Source organism: Henckelia pumila, chromosome 2, assembly GCF_033568475.1.
Source record: "Henckelia pumila isolate YLH828 chromosome 2, ASM3356847v2, whole genome shotgun sequence".
NCBI lineage: Eukaryota > Viridiplantae > Streptophyta > Magnoliopsida > Lamiales > Gesneriaceae > Henckelia > Henckelia pumila.
Window position 1 is genome coordinate 193,920,850 of NC_133121.1, and position 22,520 is coordinate 193,943,369.

The following is a 22,520-nucleotide window of genomic DNA, read 5'->3' on the forward strand; positions in this document are numbered from 1 at the left end:
TTCTGTCGTTCCATGGAGATATGAATTCGGAATCGTATTTGAAGTGGGAGAAAAAGGTAAAGAATATATTTGAAGGTAGTGATGTTTCAGAAGCCAAGAAGGTTAAATTTGTTTTATGAGAATTTACCGACTGCTAATAATTTTTTGTAGCATTTTACTTTGGCATTTTATTTTTGCGCAAGTAAAAAGTAAATTTTTTTTTTTTAATTATAAATGCTGAAGTAAAATGATGAACCAGATTTCAGATCCCTTTCTTGAACGGCATTTTATACGTATCTTTCTTTAACTTTTATCACTTGGTAAAAAAAAGAAATTATCACGATAACTCGCGATCCCCTTTCTCCTTCAACCAAGAGGCCGCCGATTTGCATCTCAAGCCATCCACCACCGCCGTGAACCGCTCGCCAACGCCGTAATTTGAAAGCCCAAGGTTTGAATCCTTCTTTAGTGTCAATTTGGATTTTACATGTTTTGGAAGATGTTTTCCTTTTTTTTTTACGTAATATATAAAAGCTGCATATATACTTGGATTGATTTTTGTAGATAGTCCTTCCCTTTCAAATGGCATCAAGACTCAAATGCTTTAAAACTTCAAAACATAGAGAAAAAGGGAACCCATTAAAAAATCCTTGTTATGGATACTGATGCTCAAAGTTCAAGAAAAGCGAAGCCTCTGCATCATATATTTGTATTTTGGAGCCGTGGAGATTTTAGCCATAATGTAAAGAGATCCAAGAAAAAGATGAAAACTTTAGCAGTCCCTCTATTTCTAGTCATTTTTCAGTTTCCTTCTTGTTTGGTTCCACTGCAAAACATCACTTTTCTTCTGATAATGGCGAATGCAAAACGTGACTGGTTCAATCAATCCCAACTGATATGCCCCATCGGTCTCGTGTGCCTAGTGTTCTTTCTGGTGGTAATTTAACTTTTTGACCCTTCCCTTATTTGAGTCAGTAGGAAAATGGGATATTTAACCTATGATGTTTCTGGTTTATTGATTTATTGGTTTGGTGTTTTCAGTTTTATCGTTGAATATTTACAAGGTTTCTTCAAGTGGGTTTTTGGAATAGACTATGCTAGCTGAGATATAGAAATTCTAAGAGTTAGCTGGTATGCTCAAAAGCTGTTGCAAGTGAAAATTGCGAAGTACAAATTGTGAGATTCCAATTACTTGTGTTAAAAAGCAATCATATTTAATTTATATTGTGGATGGAATTGAAGCTGCATATACACAAATTACAAATAAATTGGAGTAATTTATAACAATTTAAATTACCTGCAGGTGGAGCAGCAATATTGTGAGATAGTGTTTGGATTTGATTGAGTATTTTTTCCAACTCCAGCCAAACATCCCTGGAAGCGTTGTGAGAAATCCATGTAGTTTGATTGTATTTTTTCTTTTACATATGATAAACATATTCAATGTGCATTCAACTCAAATTTCATGGTCACCACCAGATTCCGATCTTCATTCCTCCTCGGTCATGGTCGCTGTTTCGCCCCCTAGAATTTCACTGGATTGCCTCGGACATAGATACTACAGAAATAACACAGGCACTGCATCTTCTTCCACTGCATCAACAAGGTAACTCTACTTTTCAAACCTATCTTAACCCGAACCAGGACAATCGGTTAACTAAGCTCTATCCTCCGAACTCTGCGTGATTTCTAAAGTTTTTAAGAACTATATTGATCTCAATCATGCCTACTAGCTGCTAATAAACATAGAGCAGAAGTTCAATCTAAAAAAAAGTAACTAAAATGTGTTAATGGATCCTATTGGCTGGTTTTAATTCATTGCTATGTTTTTTTTTACTGTACCTGAATCTCACGAGTCCCTTTCTGATGTTGGGGTTTAACAGGTTTCATGTAGATAGTCTTTAGTTTTATGAGCTTTTTCACTTGTGGTAAATTCTTCACAACTTGTCGATTAATAAATATATGTATTTAGAGCATCATTAATTAATTAAGAACCATTTAAGGTTATTGAGATATGGTTTTAATAATCGATGTTTTAATTTGTGCATATATAAAATTTTCAAATATAATAAAATTTTTCTCCCCGTTGCCCGTGTATATATATTTTGTGAATGATTAATATAATTATTATGGAAGTATTGATACAAAATTAGGCCAATTATGTGAAACTTAGTTAGACTAATAACAAGATGATTAGTTTAATAGAAGGTTAATTAATTAATTAATTAGTGGTTAATGCATAATTGGTGTTTTGAGGGTACAAGATAACCATCGAAAAAAAAGATAACCATCAAAAAAGGCGATCACCAATCTTGGGCTTTTTATTTTTTAGATTTATATATTTTTTTAAATAATATTTTGTGGATTAAAATCGACATATTAATGGTGAAAGAATTCATACCAAATTATTTTGACATATCACATATATACTTTTATATAAAAACTCCTATGAAATTTTCTCACGGTTTATTTTGTTAGACAGATCACCTTTGTTCAGCCCTAGCTCCTGCCGATCGACAACTCCAGCCTTCCACCACAACCAAGAGCTGCTCGCCGTCTTCCAAATTCCATCGATCCTCATCTTCCAAACTCTAGCGATCCCCTTCTTCAGCCCTAGCGTGCCGCCGATTTATGTTTCTTTTTTTGTTCTCTGCAGGAGCGCTCTTCTAGATAGAAATCTCAAGTAAGCAGTGTTCTGAGAAAAACATTGGTCAGCTGGTTGTTTTCTGATAACGATAATTTTATTCTTGCAAATACTTGGGGTGTGGTTACGCTCAAGTTCAAATTTTCTCGTCTATCCACTCGAACAAATTAGGAAGTCAATTAAAATTTCGTTCTCTGGAGTGTTATTATCTAAGTCAAATATATGCTTCGAAATTTGTGCTTTTGATGATTTATTCGGCTGAAGATTGGGATTAATTCGTTAAATTTTATGATTACACATATAAATGTGGGATTTTTTTGTGTTCTTGCGAGTTGGGAAACGCGGTTGATTAGTAAAAAAAATAATTAGACGCTATTTCTTATACCATTGGCTGGTACTTGGTAGGCTCACTTTGTTGGCTGGTGCAGCAATGTCGGGGCAAGTTTGCAATTAGCTAAGAAGTGGAAATTTTCTATTCATAATATAATATTGTATACTTGTGATTGAGTTCCAAATTAATGTAGATAAGTGGCTACCTCTGAAGTATGATGTTCAACTCAGCTAAACTGAAGTTTGTTTTTTAGTGGCAGTTTATTGGCTTAAAATTTTATTTATCAAGTCTTCATCTACACATCAGTGTATATTTGTCATGTAAGAGGTAGCAAATCGTTTCTCGTTTGAAATGACTTTATTTACTTCTTGGTTGATATAGAAAGAAGGAGGTGAAGAAAAGAGGTGGCGGGTTTGCCAAATTATGCAAGCTTTCACCAGAACTGGAGAAATTTACCGGAGTACTTGAATTGGCTCGGATCGAGGTTTCTCATCCGTGTTTCATGATTTATTCGTTTGGTCTATTTTAATTAATTTGATATATTGATCAAAATGCTTTTGTTTTTATAACCAGGTTGTGAAACAATTGTGGTGCTATATTAGAGAAAAAAACTTTCAAGATCCATCAAATCGGCGGAATATCATATGCGATAATACACTGCGCAACCTTTTTGGTGTAGATTCCATAGATATGTTCCAAATGAACAAGGCACTGACAAAGCACATATGGAAAATAGATGCTAGCGGTGGTATATTTTCTATCTTTACTTAATATTAACTCCTGAATATTAGTTCTGCCAACCTATTCCTTTGTTCGAATTTGCAAATTCTGTCAGAGAAACAGTTAATTAATCTGTGAGAACCATAAAAAGGGAAACTGGTATTTCTTATTTGAAAATTTGCTTGTCAAGTGAGGAAAAACAGGAAATGAAAAAAAATGGCGTGAATGATTTTATAAGCTGATTATTGGAATTGCATGTATTATGTTTCAAATATTTGTAATGAACTAGTTTCTGAGAGAAAATAAAATTTATGTTCAGCATTTGACTAAGGTTGCCAACATTACTGCCTAGCCCATTGAAGAAAAAGGAACCACATTGGCAAGATTTGTGCATAATCAGATCGTATAATGCTGTGAGGATATAAAAAATTATGCATGGAAATGCCCATGCCCCTGTGGATTCAGAACTGAAAGATTTATTGGTCAATGCAGAGAACAATTTGACATTAGATTAGCATGGAAAACTTCATAAAATGCCTAAATGTCCTCAGCGATAACTATAGGCAATGATGGGCGTGTTCTTGGCAATTTTAGTTGAACCACATACAAAATATGTCTGTAGTTTGTGATAGCAGGAGTGGATTTCATTCTAATGCGTCATGTTGCATTTTATGTTGACAAGATATGCTAACTGTAGACGAGCTAATGATGTCGGCTATTTTCATTCGATCCACTTAATTTTGCGTCTTTACAATCTGGCAGCTGCAGTTATTTCAGCTCCGAAGGACAAACCTCGGAAGCAAGAGAGAAATAAAGGTTGGGAATTTGTACCGAGCTCTTATAATGCTATGTTATTCTTTAACATCTGAATTATTTATTTTCTCCCGCTGTGGTAGTATATATCTTTTTGCTTGCTTGAATTGGTCATCTTTACAATCTGGCAACTGCAGTTATATCTTCAAGCACATGTTGAAGCATTCATAAAGCAGAGCTATTGAGAAGTTTTCACTAATGACATCCTACAATTTTCATTTTGTACGCTTTGTTTCACTTACATTTTTCTCAAATGTTACTCGTACCATTTTCTTTTTCTGAAGGATCCATCTGACAGAAGGAAAATAATCACAATATGCCATCCTCAATATATTATGTATGCAGTCACTTATACATATGAAAAAAATAAATTGTTACTTTTTAAATGTAGTGGGGTCAAGCTGTACAATGCGACGAGGGGTATTCCTAAATGGCCAGGTTTTAAACAACTGACGATATGTGTTGTGCTTACGTATGAATGCAATGAATTGATAGTTCATATTATTTGGATTGTGATTGCTGCAATTGAGTTTCAATTTCATTATAGGGAAATCTGAAATAAAGTGGTTCTGTTGAATGTGGATATTATGTGATGAGGTATATGAAAGAGATAGTTGAACCTGAAGTTCTACAGGTGGAATGATGGTAAGTTTCTGAAGATTAACAAGAACGAGAGAAACAGGGACAGCCATATGTGCAGTAGAAATATATTCTTTTCTGAATTAATATTCACAGTACAACCCTACACTATATATAGGAAACTTATTTCTATATTCTATTCACAATCTAACCTTAATTAATAGACAAGAAATAAGGAATAAATATCAGTCAAATATTCTAAGACTAAATACAATATTTCTTTCCTTTTTTCTACACTCCCCCTCAAGTTGGAGCAAAGATATCTATCATGCCCAACTTGCAGATGAAATCTTCGAACTTGGGTCTGAAATGACTCTTTGTTAAGGCATCTGCAATCTGTTGTTCAGATTTGAGAAATGGCATACAAATGATTCCTCCTTCAAGCTTTTCTTTGATAAAGTGTCTATCAACTTCTATATGCTTTGTACGATCATGTTGTACTGGATTATTTGCAATGCTAATGGCTGACTTGTTGTCACAGAATAGCTTCATTGGCACTTCCCAGTCTAACTTTAATTCTTCAAGAACTAGCTTTAGCCATAGTAACTCGCATACACCATTAGCCATAGCCCTAAGTTCAGCTTCTGCACTACTACGAGCCACAACATTCTGTTTTTTACTTCTCCATGACACAAGATTACCCCATAGAAAAGTACAGTACCCTGAGGTCGACCTCCTATCAGAAATGGATCCTGCCCAATCGGCATCTGTGTACGCTTCTATGCTTCTCTGATTGTTTTTTCTGAACAATAAACCTTTCCCTGGAGAACCTTTTAAATATCTCAAAATCTTGTACACAGCATCCATGTGTTCCTCGTGTGGTGAGTGCATGAATTGACTAACCATACTAACAGCAAAAGTAATATCAGGTCTTGTATGAGAGAGATAAATAAGTTTTCCTACAAGACGTTGATATCTCTCTTTATCAATGGAAGTTTTGCTGGACACTTCATTTAGCTTTTGATTTGGATCCATGGGTACATCACTTGGTCTGCATCCACTCATTCCTGTCTCTTCGAGTAGATCTAGAACATATTTTCTTTGGGATACATAGATTCCCTTTCTTGATCTCGCAACTTCCATCCCTAGAAAATATCTCAATAGTCCCAGATCTTTTATCTCAAATTCCAATGCGAGGCAGCCTTTTAAACGGGTTATTTCCACTTCATCATCCCCTGTGAGAATTATGTCATCGACATATACGATCAAGATTGCCATCTTGCCTTCTTTGGTATGCTTTACAAACATTGTGTGGTCGGATTGCCCTTGAATATAGCCTTGCTTCTTTACTGATTTCGAAAATTTCTCGAACCAAGCCCGTGGCGACTGTTTCAATCCATACAAAGACTTCTTTAGTTTGCATATTTTTCCACCAAATTGTTTTTCAAAACCTGGTGGAGCATTCATGAACACCTCTTCCTCCAATTCTCCATTCAAGAACGCATTTTTTACATCCATCTGATACAAGGGCCAATCAAGGTTTACTGCCAAGGACAACAATATTCTGACAGTATTCAATTTAGCGACTGGTGCAAAGGTCTCTTGGTAGTCAATCCCATATGTCTGTGTAAAACCTTTAGCAACAAGTCTTGCTTTGTAGCGTTCCAACGATCCATCTGAATTGAGTTTCACAGTAAATACCCATTTGCATCCCACTGTTCGTTTTCCATCAGGCAAGTGCATTATTTCCCATGTTCCACTTTTGTTCAGTGCATCCATCTCCTCAAGGACAGCCTTCTTCCATTCTGGAACACTTAGAGCATCCTGTATAGTCTTAGGAATATCCACACTTTGTAACTGAGAAATAAAACTCGAATAGGGTACAGATAAATTTTTGTCAGACAGATGATTTGAGATTGGGTGTTGAGTACAAGTTCTAACACCTTTCCTAAGTGCAACAGGAAGTTCTAATGACATAGAGGAGTCTAGTACATTCGAGGTAGATTTGGGTACATTACCTGGATTTGGTTTCAAATGAGTCGGGACTTCAGGTTCTGTTCTTGGTTCAGACACTTGGTCGTGTGGAGTTGTGGAGTCTTGCTTACTTTGGGGTCGTCGTATACTCCTGTAAACTTGCCCATACAACTTATCATCATCACCTTGTGTTTTAGTTTCAAGATTTTGCTCTGACACTACATGAGGTGTATCTATGATAAAAAATTCAGTTCTGTCCACATTATCAGAGTCTAAATCAAATATCGAATCTTCCAACTTACTCTCCCCCTGAAGAGGTGTGAAAAAATTTTCAGATTCGAAGAATGTGACATCCATAGACACAAAAAAAGTTTTTGTGCGGGGTTCAAAACATTTATACCCTTTCTGAGTAGGAGAATATCCTAGAAACACACATTTTACAGCACGAGGGTCTAGTTTATCACGAGTATGATGATGCGTATGAGCAAAGGCCACACAACCAAACACTTTGAGAGGTAAATCAGAATATAAGTGAGACATGGGAAAGGAATTTTTTAAGACAGTCAAGGGTGACGCAAAGTTCAGCACTCTAGAGGGCATTCTATTAATTAAATAGGCAGCAGTGAGAATAGCTTCCCCCCATAAGTATTTCGGAACATTAGTGGTAAACATGAGTGACCTAGCTACTTCTAGAAGGTGTCTATTCTTCCTTTCTGCGACTCCATTTTGTTGTGGGGTTTGAGTGCAAGAACTATGATGAATTATACCCTTTTTTTGAAAAAATTGACCCAAAAGTTTATTGAAATATTCTTTCCCATTATCACTTCTGAACACTTGAATTTTTTCATGAAATTGTGTTTCAACCATGGCATAGAAATTTTTGAAAATTTGTTCAGCTTCTGATTTATCAACAAGTAAGTAAACCCAACTTAAACGTGTGTGATCATCAATAAAGGTGATAAACCATCGTTTTTTTGAAGGAGTTGCCGTTTTGAACGGCCCCCACAGATCACTGTGAATAAGAGCAAAAGGTTTCGAAGCTTGATGTGTATGAGCAGGAAATGATGCACGATGATGTTTGGCAAATTGACAAATATCACATTGAAAAACAGAAGGATTTTTATTACGAAATAACTTTGGAAACAAATGCTTCAAATAATGAAAATTTGGGTGGCCTAATCTACGATGCCAGAGTAATATATCCTCGCTACTAGAACTAGAGTTTGGTATGATACTAGATTGTTGGGCTTGTCCACAGGAGTGACTTTCTTCCACAAAGTAGTAAAGGCCTCCACGTTCCTTAGCACTGCCAATCGTCGTCCCCAATTCCAGATCCTGAAATACACAACAGTTTGAGGAAAACTTAGCACAACACTTTAAATCATGAGTTAATTTGCTAACAGAAAGCAAATTACAAGAAAGATTAGGGACATGCAAAACATTTTGAAGAGTCAAAGTTTTAGAGATGACAATAGACCCTTTTCCAGCAATAGCAGATAAAGAACCATCAGCTGTTTTAATTTTCTGATTTCCAGCACTCGGGATATAGGAGCAAAACAATCTGGAGGATCCCGTCATGTGATCAGAAGCACCTGAATCTATTATCCAAGGACATATAGACAGGGTGGAAACATTAAAACCAGTAGATTGCAAGTCAGTACCTTTATGTGCTATGGAACAAGACGCTGGAGTGGATTGTGAAAAAGGTGTGGATTGAAAAAGCTTATACAACTGCTCTAATTGTTCCTTACTGAAAGAGGCAGCCCCCGAAGGTTTGTCTAGACTGGTTTGTTCTTCCAGTCCAGATTGATACGCCCTTGAAACCCCACTGCCTTTTTGTTTGAAAGACTTTGGTTTCCAGTCAGGTGGTTTGCCGTGTAAATCCCAACATGTTTCTGCGGTATGCCAGGGCTTTTTGCAGTGTTCACATACAACTTCTCTCTTCCTTGTCTGGGCAGTATGGTGTCGGCTTTGAGGTGTGGGAAAATTTTTGCTGAACAGGGCTGAGGTTTCCGAAACAGAAGATGCCTTCTCGCTCAACATGATTTTCCTTCTACCTTCTTCCCTTCTGACTTCAGCAAACACTTCACTCAAGGAAGGTAATGGATTTCTGCCCAGAATTCTTCCTCTAACTTCATCCAAGTCACGATTAAGTCCAGCCAGAAAAACATACACTCGATCACCTTCCATACGCTTGTGATATTTCATGCTATCATTTTTGCACTCCCATTTATCATCATAGCAAAGATCTAGTTCCTGCCATAACCCTTTCATGTCATTATAGTATTCAATGACAGTTTTTTCTCCCTGTCTAGACTGCCAGAGTCTAGTCTTCAAGTCAAAAATCTGGGATGAATTCTCCAGATCAGAGTAAGTCTCCCGAACAGCCTCCCAAACTTCTTTGGCGGTAGGTAGAAATAGATACGTCCTTCCAGTTGAAGGATCCATGGAGTTAACGAGCCACGAGATTACCATGGAGTTTTCAGATTTCCAGCCTGTCCACTTTGGATCGTCTTTGGCCGGTTCTTGGATGTCTCCCGTCAGGTAACCTAAACGCCCTTTTCCGTCAATGACAAGTTTAATTGACTGAGCCCACTCCAAGTAATTTTTGCCATTCAACTTATGAATGGTCAATTGAATGGAGCCTTCAAACCCAGTAGGATTCAGAGGATATAAGGTCGGTGTTTTAGCACCTTTCGTACCATCATTCTCACCCGAAGACATCTTATTTTTGTCTTCGTTGGTATTTGACATGCCCGTTTTTTTTTTTTTTTTTTTCTGTCAATTATGATGCGGGTATACAAAACCTAGGCTCTGATACCATGAAGATTAACAAGAACGAGAGAAATAGGGACAGCCATATGTGCAGTAGAAATATATTCTTTTCTGAATTAATATTCACAGTACAACCCTACACTATATATAGGAAACTTATTTCTATATTCTATTCACAATCTAACCTTAATTAATAGACAAGAAATAAGGAATAAATATCAGTCAAATATTCTAAGACTAAATACAATATTTCTTTCCTTTTTTCTACAGTTTCAAATTTTATTTTATGCTCTGGTTCCTTTCAAAATATGCTTGCCAATTAAGCATAACGTTAGAAACTATAAGCTTTTTTAAAGATTTTTTGAGTCATTTCTGTTTTGCAACTAGCTGCCTTGTTTTTTGTTTCTTTGTTTATTGCAAAATAGGATGAGATTGTCTCTTTATTGCAAGTGTACAGATTGTATTTGTATGCATACCAAATAGGTTGTTGATTATTCTTTGTTTTGGATTTCAGTTTGCAACTGCTGCCTTGTTGGTTTGCCGTGACATTCCTATCTTTTTTTGAATTTCAGTTTGCAGGATGCGTCAAGAATCAGTGTTACAGTCAAGAACAATTTGACGAAGTTATAAGTGAATGGAGTGAATTTGTCTACTCACATGTAGGTGCTTAAATATGTTATTCACGTTAGGATAGTAATTTCTTTTGAGGAAATACGTGTGCATGTGTACATGTTTAGTTTTGAGAAAGTACGCGTGGATATGTGCATATAATTTCGCGTTATTTTGGTGGATAGACTTGTTGACTTATGTATGCTTGTCGTTTTGAGATGGATTTATTATTAGTGTATTTTCAGTTTCAAAAATATATTTATAGCATTATTGTACCTAAATTTTAATTTACAAGCAATGTGTTCTATTAATTAGGCAATTTTAGTATCAACGTAGTAAACTGAAGAATGTACTTAATCATTGATTTAAATGCTGCAGTCATATGTATTCTATTGCTTCGGCAATTTTAGTAATCGACAAATATGGAAGTAAATCATTATCTTTTACTTCGTATATTAATCAAAATACCGAAGTAAAACAAATTTTATTACTTCGGCAATTTTATTAATAGATGAAGTAGAAGAATGCATTTTACTACGGTAATATAGGAAATTAACGAAGTAAAAGATATTATATCACTTCGTCTGTTAATGAAATTGATGAAGTAAAAGCTATTCTATAGCTTCAGTAATTTCATTAATAAGCGAAGTAGAAGATTGCATTTTACTTCGGTGATAAAAGAAATTAACGAAGTAAAACACAATCTTTCACTTCATATACGAACCGAAGTATAATCATAGTTGTTACTTCATTAAATTCATTAATTATCGAAGTATAAGCATATGTTTTACTTCGTAACTTATGAAATGAGCGAAGTAAAATATATGTTTTTACTTCGGCACCAGTCCAATTCTGCCTCCAAAAAATGACCAAAGACTTCGGTAATTTAAGGTATAAGACTTCGGCGATTCAGCGAAGTAAAAAAGTACCTTATTACTTTACGTGACACTACTTCGGTAATTAAGTACCGAAACCGAAGTCTTACGCAATTTTTCTACTAGCATGAATAGGAAAAGACATGGAATGAGTCCTATTTATACATGAGATGAGATGAAGAGAGCTATGCGGACACGTTTTGCTCCTAATGAGAAGAAAAGTAGAGTTTTCAAGCGTGAACATCAAGGTACATCTAAACTTTCAAATTCTAGTACCTTTGATATTGCATGCTTATGGTGTCATTAAAAAGATAAGCATGATATGAGCTAATATTTTAAGGAGGCTATGATGAAAGTGGCGGATTTTCGTGTAGAGATTGAATCTAATGTTGTCGTATACGTTGAATCAAAAGTTGAAGTTGAGTCAAGAATTGAGGATGAAACTTCATTGATTGATGATGAGAGTGTTGAAATTTGTGCGGTGGAAGGTGAATGGCTTGATGAAAAACCTTCTATTGTACATGGTGTGGTTGATAATGGTGTTAGTGTTGGAGAATGTGAAGTGGTAGGTGAGTTTGTGGGTGTTGAAGAGTCATCTAATATTTTTGTGATAGATGAGAGTCCTATTGATGTTCATAGTGGGACTAGTAATTTGTTGTTGGATGAGTCTTGTAATGTTGCTATTCAATTGAGTCCAAAAGAACTTCTTGAGGATCAATTGGAATTTCAAAAATTGAGTAATATGGCTGAAAAAAAGAGTGATAAAAAAAGTGAGATAGCCATGAAAAAAAAAAAAACAAAAATAAAATTTAGAGGCCGAAAGAAAGAGAGTGCAAAAGAGTAAGATGACCTTTGAGGTAAAAAAAGAGAGGAAAAAAATGAGGGAAAAGAGACCAATAAAAAAAGAAAATATTATGGTCCAAAATTGTGAGGATGAAAATTTTGTTCAATTAAATAAAATCCCTAAAGTACTTTTGTACAAAGAGGTTTTATCTCATTGTCATGATATAGCCGGTTCAATCCAGAACATCGTTTGTTCTTCTTTGCAAGATTTTGGAGATGTGTTGATGAAGAAGCAAAGAAGATACAATACTAACAAGCTTAAAATGTTGAATCCATGTGAGGTTGGTCATGCCCTTGGAGAGGTTAGAGACTTGAGAGTTGTTCCATTCGAGAGGTATGATTTAACTTTAAATGTTGAATACCAATCAAATGTCTACTTTCAAAGGTATGGTCTAAATTATAAATTGCATGGATTAAACTTCTTTGTTGAGAGATTTGTGAATATGCTATCTATGAAATATGGATTGAATTCAAATCTTGATCTTAAGTTATTGAAATCTAGGTATGTTGAGGAATTGAATAATTTGGATCATATGGTAGTGTTGAAATCATTTGTTGATCTTAATGTGTTGGAATCTTGGTGTGATACAAGATTAAGCAAGTTGGTGTATGTTGTTGTGAATTATTTGAATTGTGTTGATGTGAGTCAATTGTGCATGAATAGTATAGGTGGAAAGTCATATTTGCTTGAGTGACTAGTGTTGACTTTTGGGCTAGCTCATGTGCATAATACTTTCATGAGATTGTTGGGTTGTGTTTTGTATGTATCTATGGGTAACTTTGTTGTGGTATACTTTGATTATATCTTAGTATATAGCAAAAATTTTAATGTGCATGTTGAACATTATTGAGTTGTGTTAATCATGTTGGATATGCAGTTTTTGGGTCATGAGCATGTTAGAAAGTTGAATGTTTTTCGTGCAAAAGAACTTGTTGATTTTGGTGTAAGTTCTCAAGGATTTAAAATTGTTGGTGAAGAGTTGATCAAAAACCAACGAGGTAAGGAAAATGTGGTAGTTACTACACTATCACCAAGATATGAGTTCTTATCTCTTTTGGTTACAAGGTGCTTATGGTTTGAGAATGTTAATGAATTGCATGAATGAGTTATTGACTTTGAGGAAGTGTTTGGAAAATATTTGTGCGGTGTTAATGATAAATTTTATGTGAGCAAGTATTTGTTTAAAAAAAATAAGTTTTCTTTATATGTTCGTCATTGCATGATTTGCTTGATGAAATGATATGTGTCTTGAGGTTGAAGTGTAATTTTGCGAGATCCAAAAGAATGAGTCTAATGGATGAATATTTGTTATGGTTACACATGAAGAGATATATCGACTGGAGTTGTGAGTGGCATAATGCATGCGAGTTGTTTCTTATTCCTAGAAAACAATGGTTGTATTTAACTATGCATTTTGTGTTAGGGTTAACTAGGTCTAAAAAGGGGAAGAACTTGATTTTTGTAATGCTTAATGGAATATTAATCATGTTTTTGCATGCTAATGATGTTGGTGTGTTTAATTTGTACATGAGAAATTTCATAAATCTTGATATGGTTATGAGTGTGCAAAGTACATTATTGCCTGTGGAAAATAATTTTCAAATTTTTAATTCTTGCGTGATTTTTGTAGGTAAAGGGCAAGATTTGAGGACAAATTTTTTTGAAGAAGGGGAGTCTGATATCTTTCTAGGAGGTGTTCGAAGATTCATATTGTTCCAAGAATTGTCCCGTGATTTGCCGTCAAGAATTGAAGGATTCGGGATCCATGAGAATTTAGTTGGAGAGCATGAAAATAATTTTAGGAATTATTATAAAATTGTTGAGGCTAAAAAGATCAAGAAAATAAAGAAATTTTGGAAGAAACTTCTTAGCTGCAGCGCGCCCGCGCTATCGGTGAATTTTGATGAGTCAACGTGCGAAGGTGACGCGCGCCCGTGCCTGAAACCCGCGTGCCTGCGCTGTTCTGGAATTTTACAAGATATGAGATGCGATGCTGACGCGTGCCCGCGCAGCCTGGCTTGCGCGCCCGCGCTTCTTAATCTTACACACACCGAGCATGTTTGTGTGTGTTCGGGTTTTTTTGATATATTTTGATATATTGTGATATTTTGAGTGTTATAAGTCTATTAGGAAACTTCTAGATGATATCTTTGATATCTTTTGAATTATTTAAAAGAGTAGGTGCCCGGTGAGCCAACTTGTGGCTAAGGGCTTTGATGACTCTTTGTATAAACAATCTTTTGTTTAATATAATTTACACTTTTATTAATGGCAATGACTTTATCTTTCTTCATATTGTTATATTGTGATATACTATTGTTGTTTTGATAAAGACCTTGAATATACTATAGTGTATGTAAGATGTGGTAGAACATGGAGATGTCTATCATGAAACACATCTTATAGTCACTGTATATTCTAAACTGTTCCTAGTCGATTGAGCCGTCCGATAATAAGGATAAGGATCGCTCGAGTTTGAGACTAGCATTTGCGATGCAGAGTACCACGTTTCATTGGTAAGGAACATAGAGATGTTCGAAGCATGCAAATGGATATTCATACGATGAATGATCGAACTACCGTATCCGGACTTTCCAAGTGGTTATCACTTATCGAGTGGATAAAGTCCGCGGTTTTGGTTGTACACCATTAGTCCTTACTACTTGAAACATCATTGAGACTCTATATGCTAGTACTGTGCTTTGACTCGTTTACCGACTCTATTGGGGTCATAAGGTGTCGGGATTGGGTACAGTTACAACACATATATGAGTCGATGCTTTGTTGTCAAGGATTCACCACATACTTGCGAGTGTGGATATCCTATGCGATCTGAGGAGATATTAGTGTGACGAATCTCTGGCCAGAGTACATGATGTGTTTTAAGAAATGGTTTCTTAGTAGCCTTTGATCTTCAAGATGCATTGCATAGTTATCGAATCTCGAACGACTCTCGATTTACCAATGGTTGTTGATTCGATCGGGATATATGGATGAAGGGACCGTACTGTACGCTAACCAAAATCTATTGGTTCTTGCAGACACTATCAGTGATACCTAGGAAATCATGGGGCGATGTTGCTAGGCGCTCTTACCATGATTCGATGGGCAAGTCGGAAATTGTTGTTCCGAGTCACAAGGAGTTGTGAGCCCACGGCTAGCTGTATCCCTGAACCATTGAGGGTCACACAGAGTAATGGATTTTTAATCCCCATTGAGATAGTTAAATTTAAAGAGTTGAATTTAATGAACAAAGAAGTTGGACTTCTTATTTAAGAGTAGAGGAGTAAGATTTCCTAAAATGACATAGGGATGAACATTTTTGGAAATCACTGAATTCGGATTCAGAAAAATTTATCTTGACTTTAAAAGGTGCAGAAATGGTTTCTGTGCACATTGGTGAAATCGGTTTATCAATCGGAGTCATGATGAATTTTATATTAATTTTTGAACATGCGGGCTTTGCTTGTCGGGCTTGAACTTATGACTAATGGGCCCTAAGCTGTTAGCGGCCTACATTATAAATAAGTTATTGCAGTACAGAAATTACACACAACAGGTCACAAAATAATTTTCGAAAACCCTAATTTTATTTAGTGTGGCCGCCGCCCCCTCCCCTCTGCTCGTGAAAATCCAGTCTGTGAATTTTGAATTACAGTCTGGTTTAACGGATCAAATTCGTTAATTCTCTTCGTAGAAACTTCTGATAGATTTTCTAGTGCAATCTATCAGAGGGATTAATTATTCGTTCGTGGACCTGATTGAAGAACAGTTCGTCCATCAGTTCCAGGGATATACAACAAGAGCAGAGTAATCTGTTGGTGTCCATAATCTCGATTCGAGATTGGAGGTAAAAATTTATAATTGTTATTTAATTTTTACACACACAATTTAATCGTAAAGTTTTGATACCCATTATGGAATCGTTCCATATAAAATTTTTAAACTTTCGCTGCACCGGGTATCAATTCTGATTGATCTGATCGCCGGGTTCTCCAACAGTGGTATCAGAGACAGGTTGCTCAGATCAAGCGATTAAATTAATCGATTGTACAAAAATTTTTAAGCCTTGGTTTTTGAAACAAAATAAATATTTTAAAAATAAAATTTTTTTTTTCGGGCAAAAACCCGGGCAGCGATTGGATCGCTGCCCGCGGGGGGAGGGGCAGCGATGTTCGCTGCCCCGGGCAGCGCACGGCGCTTCCCTAGGCAGCGCTCGGCGCTGCCCATGGGCAGCGACGTGATCGTTGCCCAGGGCAGCGATTGTCGCTGCCCTAGGGCCAGCCGGGCTGCCCGGCCCGAGCCTTTTGGGGCGCGGGCAGCCCGGGAACGTCCCGGGCGGCCCGCGAAAAATTATTTTTAATTTTTAAATTAAAATTTTAATATGTTAAAATTCTATTTTTGGTCCGATCGAAAATTGTTTTTGATTGGTCCAAGAGGCGTCGGATCGAATTGTTCGAGTCCGAAAATTTTAAAATTGATTTTTGGATAAATTTGAATTTTTGGAAAATTTAAATATTTTATCCGTTAAATTGAATTTTGAAATTAATTATTTTTGGTACAATTGATGATAAGATATGATCTTATGGATATATTGAGTAAAATATGATTTTATGTATAAAATTGGATTTTATAGATAAAATATGATTTTATTTGATAAAAAGATAAAATATGATTTTGTATGTAAAATAAGATTTTATATATGAAATATGATTTTATCCTTTTAAATTTAAATTGCCATTGCATGTTATGCAATAAATTAATTTTGAATTAAATGTTATTGGATAAGGATGATCGATTGCCATGACCAATTTTGTAAGTGATGTTAGGAATTTACATTTGTTTTTATTGTTGTTGGATTTATTAATGGGCCTGGTTTATGACCCAATATGAATTGTCATATGTAATAAAAGTGGGCTTGGTTTATGGCCCGTTCCCACCCCTTAAAAATGTATCCCCTACTTGTCATTGTTATTTATTGTAAATAAATTAGATTTAGTGGGAGATGAAGATTTGAAGACGGAGGTGGGCCCAGCAGACAATAAAGACAGAAGAAATGTAAATTGGAAGCTCAATGTAATAGGATTGCATTGCATACTGCATATAACCTAGGATTGGACTAAGACTCGTGATTGGCAACCACAGGTCGGTTAGAAATGGAATCGATCATCCTATATAATATGTGATATTATTGTTGTATGCATGTTTTAGACAAAATTGTGTGAATCCGGCAAGCATACAAAATTTTAAAAAATGATGAGACAAATCTTCAAAATTAAAATCCCTCATTTTAAATATGATTTAAAATTGATATCAAGATAAATAAAGGAAATTTAAATTTGTTTAAATGTTCCTACCTTCCATCAACGATCAATGTATGAGATGCTACCCGCGGATACGGTCCGGCTCATATTATTGGGGGGGCCCGTTCGTCGGAAAGCTGTACATTGGATCGACACATGTTGTAAGTTGGGTGGAACTCCCATGGGATCGGCTCATATTATTGGGGGATCCACATGGCGACCGTCCATCACAACTTAATATTGATGGGTCATCTTGACATGTCACAATAAACGGCGTCATATTATTGGGCCCTTATTGGACATGAGGTAAAAACGTGGAGGTTGCTTTGGAAGCAATTGGACTCTACCTTTTGAAAATTATGGTTGGCTGATATTATTCGGGACCATAGTTTGTCAATTGGACTCCATGTTCTCACTAAGAAAAACAGTTTCCCGTTTTCACTAGAGGGTAGTGAAATCGTTAAAATAGTGGGAGTGAGATTCATAAAATAAATTTCGCCATATTTTATGTCTTAGTAAATTACTTAAACAATCACTGATATTTGTCTGTTTCTTTTCAGTATTTCATAAAGATGAATTCGCGTAATTCCTTTTTCTCGATCCTCGAACAAAATAAATTGACTGGCGCAAACTATACGGAATGGTTCCGTAAGTTGAAGATTGTCTTGACTTCGGAGAAGATGCTCTACGTGTTAGAAAAATCTCCTTCGAAGGAAGCACCAGGTGACATAAGTCCGGAAGAGTTAGCCAAACTTGATACATGGTGGGACCATGATATCAAGGCCAAATGCTATATGCAAGCCTCGATGTCTGATGAACTCCAGAGGCGATTTGAGGACACCGTGAATGCTGCTGACATTCACGTACAACTCAAGGAACTTTTTGGGTCTCAATCGAGGGCTGAAAGGTTCGCTACTGTAAAGGATCTAATGACGTGTCGCATGCGTGAAGAGACTTCGGTCCGTGATCATGGGGTACGAGTGATTTGGCTCATACAGAAGTTGGTAACCCTTGATTTGGTGTTGGAGCATGAACTTAACGTGGACTTACTACTTCTATCTCTTCCTTCTTCGTTTGACGGATTTGTAGTGAATTTCAATATAAACAAGATAGAGGCCTCCCTTGAAGAGATGGTCAATATGCTTGTGACATATGAATCCACTTTAAAGAAGGATAAACCGGCTTTCTTGGTGGGCTCCTCTTCTTCTGCTAAGAAGGGGCCAAGTACAAAAGGTAAGAAACGTTCTGCCCCACCCAAGAAAATCGAACCCGAGAAGAAGTACAAGACAAAGGCTTCAAACATGGAAAAGTCCAAGGATGTTTGCCATTACTGCAAGAAGCCCGGTCATTGGAAGCGTAACTGCAAGGAATATCTAGAGCAGTTGCGAACTGCGAAGGGTATGTTCTATATTGAAATAAATTTTTCACTTAATACTACTTCTTGGGTATTGGATACCGGATGTGGATCTCACATTTGCAATGATTTGCAGGTGATGACAAGAAGTCGCAGGCTTAGAATGGGTGAGACCCAGCTGAGGTTCGGAAATGGTTCCAGAGTTGAAGCTAAAGCCGTGGGAGATATTTATTTAATTTTGCAGAACGGTTTTAAGTTACTTTTGAGAGATGTTTTATTTGTTCCAGATTTGATTAAAAACATTATTTCTGTTTCTATGCTTGATAGAGATGGTTATTCTTGCAATTTTGTGAATGAGATTTGCAATATTTACAAGAATGAATGTTTGATTGGAAATGGACAACTTGAAAATGATCTATATAACTTAAAACTAAAAGACGTTCCAATAAATTATGTTGATAAACCGGCAACAACAAACAAAAGGAAAATCGATAGCCAAAACCCGGCAAACCTTTGACATGCTAGGCTAGGTCATATTTCTTCAAGGAGGATGAACAAGATAGTGGGAGAGGGCATGTTTGATATGTCTGATATTAACTCTCTACCTACTTTTGAATCCTGTCTGAAAGGAAAAATGACTAAATCTCCTTTTAAGGGGAAACCTGAGCATAGTCAAAATCTGTTGGATTTGATCCATAGAGATGTTTGTGGTCCATTTAGAGTTGGTACTCAATATGGCCACACCTACTTCATTACCTTTACTGATGATTATTCTAGGTATGGGTATTTATATTTAATGAAATATAAGTCTGAAGCATTTGAAAAGTTCAAAGAATTCAAGGCTGAAGTAGAAAACAAGCTAGGTAAAAGTATTAAAGCACTTCGATCGGATCGAGGTGGAGAATACTTGAGTACCGAGTTTTTGGACTATCTGAAAGAGAATGGGATTCTCTCTCAGTGGACTCCTCCTATGACACCACAGCTGAATGGTGTATCGGAGCGTCGTAATCGAACTTTGTTGGACATGGTTCGATCCATGATGAGCTTCACTGAGCTTCCACCTTCGTTTTGGGGCTATGCGCTTGAAACGGCGATATTGTTGTTGAACAACGTCCACACTAAAGCAGTGGACAAAACACCATACGAGTTATGGAATGACAAAGCTCCTAAGTATTCGTACTTGAGGATTTGGGGATGTCCTGCTTACGTGAAGCAGACAGTGGGAGATAAGTTGGATAGTCGATCCACCTTATGTTATTTTGTAGGGTATCCGAAGAATTCAATCGGATATTATTTCTATCATCCTGCTGAAACAAAGGTGTTTGTTTCAAGGAATGCCACCTTCTTGGAGAAGGAGTTCTTATTGGATAAGAAAGGCGAGATGATGGAACTCGAAGAAATTCGAGAAGAACCCGAAATACAAAATAACGATCCTACACCTCAGGAACCATTGATAGACACGCCTATACTTAGAAGATCCGAGAGGACTTCTAGACCTCCTATTCGATATGGTCTTCTTCTTGAAGGGGATCAAGATGAACCCGATGTTGGATATGATCCAAGAAACTTCAAGGAAGCAATTTCTGATGCGGATTCAAATTTATGGCTTGAAACTATGCAGTCGGAAATGGATTCGATGCATACAAACCAAGTTTGGTCTTTAGTAGATCCTCCCGATGGAATTGTTCCAATAGGGTGTAAATGGATCTACAAGAGAAAGCTTGGGCCTGATGGTAAGGTATTGACCTACAAGGCGCGATTGGTGGCGAAAGGTTATACTCAAAGACAAGGAGTTGACTATGATGAAACCTTTTTCACCAGTTGCAATGTTCAAGTCCATAAGAATCCTTATTGCCATAGCTGCTTGGTATGACTATGAGATATGACAAATAGATGTGAAGACTGCTTTTCTTAATGGAGACATTAAGGAAGAGATCTATATGACGCAGCCTGAGGGATACACATCCATGGGAAGCGAGCATAAGGTATGCAAGCTTCAGAGATCAATTTATGGTCTAAAACAAGCATCAAGAAGTTGGAAACAGAAATTTGATGAAACAATAAAGGATTTTGGTTTCATCAAGAACCCGGAGGAACCATGCGTGTACAAGAAAGTAGTTAAGGATGCTGTGACATTCTTAGTACTTTATGTTGATGACATCCTACTCATTGGGAATGACGTAGGGATGTTGCAGTCAACAAAGATATGGTTATCAGGTAGATTCTCGATGAAGGATTTGGGTGAGGCATCCTATATTCTAGGGATACAGATCTATAGAGATAGATCTAAGAGAATGATAGGACTCACTCAATCAACCTACATCGACACCATATTGAAACGATTTTCAATGGATGGGTCCAAGAGAGGACATCTACCCATGTGTCATGGAGTTTCTCTATCCAAGTCTATGTGTCCCAAGACTGATGAAGAGATAGAGAAAATGACACATGTACCATATGCGTCAGCCATAGGTAGTATCATGTATGAGATGATATCTACCAGACCGGATGTAGCATTTGCTCTGAGTGTCACGAGCAGATATCAAGCTAATCCCGGTCAAATGCATTGGAAAGCCGTGAAGGACATTCTTAAGTACTTACGAAGAACTAAGAATATGTTCATGGTATATGGAGGAAGAGAACTAAAATTGGAAGGCTATACCGACTCTAGCTTCCAAAGTGACGTGGATGACTCGAAGTCAACCTCTGGATTTGTGTTCATGCTCAATGGCGGTGCTGTCTCTTGGAAGAGTTCCAAGCAGGACACCACAGCGGATTCCACCACTGAGGCAGAATACATTGCAGCATCAGCTGCTGCTAAAGAGGCCGTTTGGATGAGGAATTTCGTCCAAGAGTTGGGCGTCATTCCTGAAGTTGTTGGTCCAGTCCCGGTGTACTGTGACAACACGGGTGCCGTTGCTCAGGCAAAGGAACCAAGGTCTCATCAAAGATCCAAACACGTACTGAGGAAATACCACATCATCCGGGAGATTGTGGAAAGAGGAAACATCACTGTCGAAAGAGTGGCCTCTGCAGACAATATCGCTGATCCACTTACTAAGCCCTTGCCAGGACCATTATTTGATAAACATCGCGAAGCAATGGGTCTACGTAGTATGACTAGTTGGCTTTAGGGCAAGTGGGAGATTGAAAGAGTAGGTGCCCGGTGAGCCAACTTGTGGCTAAGGGCTTTGATGACTCTTTGTATAAACAATCTTTTGTTTAATATAATTTACACTTTTATTAATGGCAATGACTTTACCTTTCTTCATATTGTTATATTGTGATATACTATTGTTGTTTTGATAAAGACCTTGAATATACTATAGTGTATGTAAGATGTGGTAGAACATGAAGATGTCTATCATGAAACACATCTTATAGTCACTGTATATTCTAAACTGTTCCTAGTCGATTGAGTCGTCCGATAATAAGGATAAGGATCGCTCGAGTTTGAGACTAGCATTTGCGATGCAGAGTACCACGTTTCATTGGTAAGGAACATAGAGATGTTCGAAGCATGCAAATGGATATTCATACGATGAATGATCGAACTACCCTATCCGGACTTTCCAAGTGGTTATCACTTATTGAGTGGATAAAGTCCGTGGTTTTGGTTGTACACCATTAGTCCTTACTACTTGAAACATCATTGAGACTCTATATGCTAGTACTGTGCTTTGACTCGTTTACCGACTCTATTGGGGTCATAAGGTGTTG

At 36.8% G+C, this 22,520-nt stretch overlaps 1 protein-coding gene across 3 annotated transcripts; it reads left to right on the forward strand.

The window, feature by feature from the left end:
• Positions 1-254: 254 nt before the first annotated feature.
• Positions 255-10,675, forward strand: LOC140881908 (uncharacterized). Of its 3 annotated transcripts, XM_073287581.1 has the most exons (10): positions 255-430; positions 544-916; positions 1,459-1,585; positions 2,458-2,662; positions 3,336-3,438; positions 3,528-3,702; positions 4,437-4,490; positions 4,879-4,925; positions 5,035-5,132; positions 10,388-10,675. In XM_073287581.1, the coding sequence occupies exons 2-9, from the start codon at positions 635-637 to the stop codon at positions 5,047-5,049; spliced, it is 1,008 nt and encodes a 335-aa protein (XP_073143682.1). In that variant the 5' UTR covers positions 255-430; positions 544-634; the 3' UTR covers positions 5,050-5,132; positions 10,388-10,675. The 3 variants fall into 3 exon arrangements, with proteins under 3 accessions (XP_073143682.1, XP_073143683.1, XP_073143684.1); XM_073287582.1 differs by lacking the exon at positions 255-430 and having other exon boundaries at positions 727-916; positions 2,462-2,662; positions 4,879-5,132; positions 10,388-10,438; XM_073287583.1 differs by lacking the exons at positions 255-430; positions 2,458-2,662 and having other exon boundaries at positions 727-916; positions 4,879-5,132; positions 10,388-10,438.
• Positions 10,676-22,520: the final 11,845 nt, after the last annotated feature.

Excerpts from the sequence above, each read along its gene's own strand:
- LOC140881908 (XM_073287581.1), top strand. The coding sequence starts at position 635 with ATGGATACTGATGCTCAAAGTTCAAGAAAAGCGAAGCCTCTGCATCAT. Across the intron at positions 1,586-2,457 it reads TCTTCCACTGCATCAACAAG|ACAGATCACCTTTGTTCAGC; the intron begins GTAACTCTACTT and ends TTATTTTGTTAG. Across the intron at positions 3,703-4,436 it reads GAAAATAGATGCTAGCGGTG|CTGCAGTTATTTCAGCTCCG; the intron begins GTATATTTTCTA and ends ACAATCTGGCAG.